General features: G+C 32.0%; 1 protein-coding gene across 1 annotated transcript; it reads left to right on the forward strand.

The window, feature by feature from the left end:
- Positions 1–301: 301 nt before the first annotated feature.
- On the forward strand, positions 302–4,169 carry LOC116340019 (transcription factor grauzone-like). The gene is made up of 11 exons (XM_031766157.1): positions 302–742; positions 826–1,171; positions 1,251–1,524; positions 1,595–1,795; positions 1,867–1,919; positions 2,004–2,283; positions 2,461–2,618; positions 2,681–2,924; positions 2,998–3,216; positions 3,288–3,678; positions 3,834–4,169. The coding sequence occupies exons 1-11, from the start codon at positions 617–619 to the stop codon at positions 3,990–3,992; spliced, it is 2,451 nt and encodes an 816-aa protein (XP_031622017.1). The 5' UTR covers positions 302–616; the 3' UTR covers positions 3,993–4,169.
- The last annotated feature ends 3,154 nt before the right edge of the window (positions 4,170–7,323 follow it).

Below are 7,323 nucleotides of genomic sequence, written 5' to 3' on the forward strand. Positions count from 1 at the left end.
CATTTGGAATACATCACATCTTATTTACATTTTTTTTTTTTCAGTTACAGATACAATGAGACGCCGAATACAATTACATCTACGAAATAAGTTCTTTTTGAATAAGAAAAATTGAAAATCTTTGAAAAGAAACATAATTTCGCTTGGTAAATTTTGCCGTCAGATGGCATTTCTATATGTCAAACCACACAAGAACTTACTCTAACGCGTTTGTATAACTTATCATACAAGTGCGTTGCAGCAATCCGTAGTTTTGGTTAAAGTCTGTACACAACAATGAAATTACCAATGTTTAAAATTTGTTTTCTTTAATATTTGGTACTGGCCACAGCTGCTTGAAATGAATATGAAAAAAAAGATGAAATTACCTCTAATATGATGCCGGTATACATGTTGGATGTGTTGCAATGCATTAAAGCGCAAGCGCCTCCTAACCTATTAAAATTGTGCACCCTTTGACAGATATGACAAAAAGTCACAACATAAACAATATGAACTAAAAGCTCATAAGTTTCTAATTAAATAAAGTACAAATGAAGAAAACAATTTAGTTAAACAAATTATATATGTATATGTAAATAGAATCAATTTTTTTGTTGTTGTGTGTGGAATTCAAATGGATTCGGACGAGTGGCTTCAGTGCCGATTGTGTTTTGCAAACGGTCAGAATTATATTGATTTATTCGAGGGAACTGAATATAGTTCATTTGTTACATCGGTGCTGGGCGAGCATATTGCACAGGTAATGGCATTTCAAATACTACAAATACTGATTGAATGAGAGTAAAAAATGGTCAAAACCAAAACCCCACACAAAACATTTAGGTAAAGGAAAATGATGGGCTACCGAAATATTTGTGCTGCGTATGTTGGAACAAAACAAGTAAATTCCATTCATTTCATCAGGCTGTACAAATTGCTCAGGCAAATTATTTAATGCAATTCGAATCAAAATACGATATCAATGGAATTGAACATGATGATAACCAAAACAATCCCACGAATGATGTTAAATTACCGAATTTCATTGAAATGCCACAAAGTGGCACCGAATTTGATAACGAGAGAATTGATGCTGAATTTGAAAATGTATTTCAAGAAATTGAATCACATCCACCCGTTCAAAGTGCAAGCGAATTTTTGACCGAAGTAAAAATTGGCCCTATGTTAGGTATGATGATTTTGGGTTCAATTTTTCGATTTCTTCAACAAAAATAATGTTTTACGAAATTGTTCCGTTTTGCCCACAGAAAACGAAGAGGATACGGCCGATGAAAATGACATTGAAAATGGTGAATTGAATAACAAATTAGATATAAAAAATGAGGAATCAAGCGATAAGGCACATTTTGATTACATCTGTGATGTGTGCGGCATTGACCAAATCACATTCGAACAATCACTTTTACATTACAATCATGAACATAATCAAGAAGGATATATCAAATGTTGTGGAAAAAAATTCTTCAAAGAATGTACCGTCGACGACCATATCAAATGGCATCAAAATCCAGATATCTTCAAGTAAAGTCAACCATACAGAGATAAAAACATATTATCTAGATGCATTTACTCTCTCTCTCTCTTTATACAGATGTAAAACGTGCGGTGTACAATTGGGCACAAGACGATCATTTTATAAGCACAATAGTTGGCATAATGGACCGCAACGATTCGTATGCGATATTTGCGATCGATCGTTTAATTATAAAGAATCATTGAAGCTTCATATGTATAGATATCATATCAGGGGAAGAAATATTAACGAATCCAAATGTCCAGCATGTTTAACACGGTAAGAGCATTTTTTTTCTGTTTTAATCCTCAAAAAACAAAAAATGAAAAAAAAAAACTGATTTTTCTTAGGTTTCCAACTCCAAAAACTTTGGAAGTTCATGAGGCGATATGTCGTGGTCCAGGTAAGACTGAGTTCTATCGATAAATTCCGTTTGAAAAATAATTAAATACTAAATTAAAACGTTCGCTCTTTCATAAAATATAAGATGCCGCCAATGTGGCCAAAGAGCAGCTTAAAGGTTTAAAAGATATCATTTCATCACTGAGTACGGCTGATATTCAACGTGTTGTTGCCGAACATTTTGATATGAATTGTGATTTATGTGGCGAAGATTTTGTTGCAACTTCACTGGTTCAATCACAATTCCACTATATGAATGAGCATCAAGTGGCTGACGGTTATATCAAATGTTGTGATTTAAGACTTAAACATCAGGATCAAATACTTGAACATGTACCATATCATCTAAATGAAAATCTTTGCAAGTGAGTGATTTTATTTTGTAATTTTACAAATATGCATAGCTTTTGGTCAGAGGTCCAGTACCGCAAACAGTTTCAACCGTCCCGTGGAGAGTCAATTTCAAAATATGTTTCTTACATACGAATGTTAAAAGACAATTTTAAATGAATTTCGTATTTTTTCATTCAATTTTCTCCTAGATGCAAAGTGTGTGGCAAAGAAAAGAAAACAATTCGCCGAATTCGTTCACATTTGGAATTGCATATGAAACGTGGTAGCTATCGATGTAAAGAGTGCAACGCAACATTCGTGCGTGAAACTTATTTGATAATCCATATGAATCGAAATCATGTGAAAGGTATACCATGGATTTAATATTTGTGTGTGTGTTTCAATTACAATTTTTGGTTTTTCATTCAGTAAAACGGTCAAAACCCACATTCACCCACGAAAATCGGCCAGATCCACAGGAATATTTCGATATGCGTTGTGATCATAGCGAATGCTCAAATGTCCTATTTACATCGTTGCAACATGCAAAATTGCATTATATGCAAGAGCACGGAAATCCAGATGGATACATTAAATGCTGCAACATAGTTTGTAAAACCAGCTCCGAAGTGGACGACCACATGCGATTGCACATAAATCCAAATCATTTCAAGTAATTAAACTCAAACTACACTTGATCTGATATGTAATTTGAAATAAATGTTAATTTTTATCGTTCGATACAGGTGCAATTACTGTGATAAATTATTCACCACAAGAAAATCGCTCATACCACACATTTCAAAGCACAAAGCAAAAGAGTCAAAACTTTACAGTTGCAACGTGTGCCAAAAATCGTTTGCATCAAATCATGATGTAAGAGTGCATGCTAAAAAACATGAGGAGAAAATCATCGATGACAAGAAGGACGAACCAAAAATTCCATGTTCGTTCTGTTATCGCAAGTATGTATATTTATATATATATTTTTTTTTTGCAGTGACAGTGTTCTTGTAACTTTTTATTTATTTCTTAGATTCAAAACTGAAGAATTGAAAAAATCACACGAAGATCGTATACACTTGAAAATATGGAATGATGATCGGCAGGAGATTTGTGAATTTTGTGCCAAACGATTTAAAGCAAAATCCGATCTTAAAACTCATATTCGAAGAATGCATACATCAAATGATAAACCGCAACAAGTATTCAAATGCGAAATTTGTAATACATCGCTGACAAATCAGTATATACTTAAAACGCATATGCTGAAGCATTCATCAGATCCACAGAAATGTCCGCATTGCTATAAATTGTCACCGAATGAAAATGCACTAAGTCAACACATCAAAAAGAATCATCTGGCCAAACCCATTCACAAATGTACCATATGCGAAAAATCATTCAAGGATATTACATCACTTAAGGTAAAGATTATTTTAAAAATAAATGCTCGGATGAAAGTGAGCAAAAAAAGGTCACCAGCTTTTGAAATTGTCGTACCTTTAAAGGAAATTAAAGTGACTCAACAAACATGACACACACTTCATTCTAATGTGAATTATTTTTCTTCAAATTTTAGAGTCACACTGCCATACATACGGGTGAAAAAATGTTTCGATGTTCGTATTGCCCCGAAGAATTTATATGGAGATCGAATATGTATGTTCATCAAAAGAAAATGCATCCGGCCGAATGGTCCGAGCGAAAAAATCGTCGACAAACTATTGTAAAAAATTAAAGCATTCCAAAACAAAACACATATTCATATGAAAGACAAAATAAAAAAAAACTAACACATAATCATATCCAAATTTTCTGTGCATTCAATCTAATGAATAATACACACAATACATATGATATCTATAACGACAGAAGAAAAATAATAATTGAAATAAACGAGAATTGCTCATCAAAATGTTCGGTGTATGTTTTCTTTATTATTTTGTTGTTGTTGTTCTTGTTTTTACATCCTTATCATAAAAGTTAATCATAATTAGTGAGTCGATCATTTGTTGTTATATTCAACTCCTCTTCATCATCTTCCTACTATTTTTTTTTATTTTGATTTGTTTAATCATTTTTATTTTGTTCTACGAATTTTATTTACAAAATTTATATACATACATAAAAGTTGATGTTATGTGAACATCAACCCAAATTTTTTCATCAACTGGCTTCACTTTTCGTGTCCAAGTTTTTTTTTTTAAATCTTAAGTTATTTTGCTAAATTTTTGTTTGTTGTGGCTTGAAATTTATTTGTTGAATATCTTTTTGTTTAAGTGTGTTTTATAAATTTTTTTCACTTCTTTTTTGGTATCTGTAATTATCATCAAGTTGTTGTTGCATTTTTTTTAGTTAAATCTCATAAGTAAGTTAAGTATTCAGTGTTGTGGTTTTTTTTCATTGACAAAGAAATGAATTTGCTCAATTAACGAATAGTTTTAAATCATTGTCACCGGTGATACATTCTTTTTAAAAATCGAATGCCTTGTGCCATACGCGATCATAAGTATAATAAATTTTATGTGTGATTTTCTTTTGAGTTTCATTGTAATCTGTTATTTTGAATGGCATAAATCAAATCTAAATACAATTACGTGTTTAAAAGACAAGTGGCATAGTTCCAATAAACGGCAACAAACGTTTTCTTTTACGATATGCAACAATTTTTGTTTTAATTCTTTGAGAATGTATGAGAAATTGAAATGGCCTTTTTTTAGTTTAATATTTGTATTATTTATTAAAAGTATTTATCTATAAAAAAAAAAGATCATCTCTCGATTTTCTTGTGAATGACGCGTTTTGAACCGTTTTCTTAAAATTCACTTGAAATTCACTGATAGCAATTTGAAATACGCGTGCACGGTATTTGTATTTAATAACATTGAAATAGTATCTCTTATTTCCACAGAAAATTCACTATACTATCTGTAAATGGACAGCAGTTTGTCTACTATAAAATATTTGACTAAACTAACGAAAGTGTTTTTGTTCTTGGTTCAGGTAACATTTTCACTCTAAAATTCCAATTTGCACTTTTTTTTAAAAATAAATGGCCTAAAATGGTGTTTCAAGTTGAAAATTTCAACCGTGATTTTGTTACCAGATTACGAACGGAATGTTTTTTTTTTTTTTGCTTCATATTCAATTAGCTCATCATTTTTCGTATGTTAATAATTGAAACACTCATAATCTTTCACGATTTACGGGAAGAAAAGAAGGAAAAAATATGTGTCAATGCATTTTATTTATATTTATGATGCACACGCCACAGAGATCGAAATGTGGATTAAACTCACAATGTCAAATGTATACAGCGCATTCGTAAATATAGTAATGATAAAAATTGGGATTAATAAAACATAAATCAACAGAATATAAATCCTAATATGTTGTACATGTCAGAGTTTATATATGACATTTGACATTTAATGTGAATTTTCCGTACAAAATAGCCAACGTCCTCGTAATCCATCGAAATGAACTGTTAAATGCCAATGTCAGAGCTGAAAGGACGATTTAAGCAGTTACAAAACTGGAAAGTGTTGAGTTGTGGATTACAATGTAGTAATTGTTTCAATGGGCATTATAAAGGTGCAAATCGGACAGACACACAGAGATTGCATTGCACATTTGCCCGGAACTGAGTTGATGAAAGAAGTAGTAAGTAATTGACGGCACACCGAAAGGCAAACTGGATGGTTGCATGATAATATTATGTTCATCTTACAAAATTGAATACACTTTATATGACATCGTAAATTTTTCGCATCATAATTTATACCGTTACGGTTGGACGATGTTCGCGTTACGCGCGAAAAGACGTGCTCGAGATTTTGTTGATGTGTATGTGTGTTGTGGAAGTATGAGGGGGTGTTAAATGTGCTCAGTCAGTTGTTGACGATGTTGTCAAGCACATACCGTCATTCGCAAATTGCGAATGAATATGAGCAAACAACGGCTTTAAATAAAAGGGTGAGCAATGTGAGCTGAATCAGTAAAATCGAGTTTATAGCACAGTTGCAGTGGCAATTGCAATTGCAGTTTATTGGAATTTAGCAAACACAACGCGTTTGGTGTCAAGAGTCACTTGATTCGTTGAACAAAATGTGAAAACCAATTGCATTGATAGCGCACAAAATGAAATGGAAATTGCACGCAAGCAAAGATAATTGTAAAATTTTGTGAATACAATTTACCACCAAAAAAAAAGAAGTATAGGAGATATAGAAACAGGTAGATAAATCAAGTGCCACGTATCGTTTCAAGATTGAACGGTGAATAGTAATAAATGATTGAAATGGAGAGGAATGGAACGACACGCAATGCAATTGAGCAATATATTGGTTTTGCTTGCGAAAACTACTTTTCGGTTTTGCTATTTTCGTGAGCAATTCGTGCGCTTTTTTTTCTCGCTCTCTGATTTCTTTCGTATATAAATCACTTCGGATAAAGAGATTTCGATTTGATCTCTAGCGAATGCAACACGCTCTTGATCAGTGAAATGCGGAGTATGAGAAATGAATAACAGCATATCGATTGAGTTCGATAATTGTTTTATATATGCATATACTCATATACTTCCTCGTTTGAACTTTGCGTTTTTGTTTTCATCGTTGAGCTCTTTGATTTGAATATAATTCAATTTGATTCAATTCATAAATTGGATATCATCACTCATTTTTATACGTACGGAAATGTCGACGGTATAAAGTACACTTTGCATTCGCGTCACTTGTACAAACAAAATGCATTTGCATAACTATGAGTGCTTCAATCGAAGCAACAAAAAACAAACGCCATTCATTGGTTTTTCAATAAATTATCTATTAATATGAGGTTTGTTCCTTGATTTAATAAATAGTTTATTTTTTTTTCATTGCTTTTTTGTCTATTAAATTTCTCTAAAATGTGTTTGGTTTTTGGCATTTATTCAATAAAATTCATCCATTTGGGCAAACTGGACTTATAACGGTAAATAAATTTTTATTTTGTTTTTATTCGGTGCTATAACAGTTTCTAAGTATTTTGGTGTGCAACATTTGTGAGTTTGTTTTTGTTGTTGCAGA

The sequence above is a fragment of the Contarinia nasturtii genome, unplaced genomic scaffold (assembly GCF_009176525.2).
Source record: "Contarinia nasturtii isolate CC-2019 unplaced genomic scaffold, AAFC_CNas_1.1 Cnas_scaffold_129, whole genome shotgun sequence".
NCBI lineage: Eukaryota > Metazoa > Arthropoda > Insecta > Diptera > Cecidomyiidae > Contarinia > Contarinia nasturtii.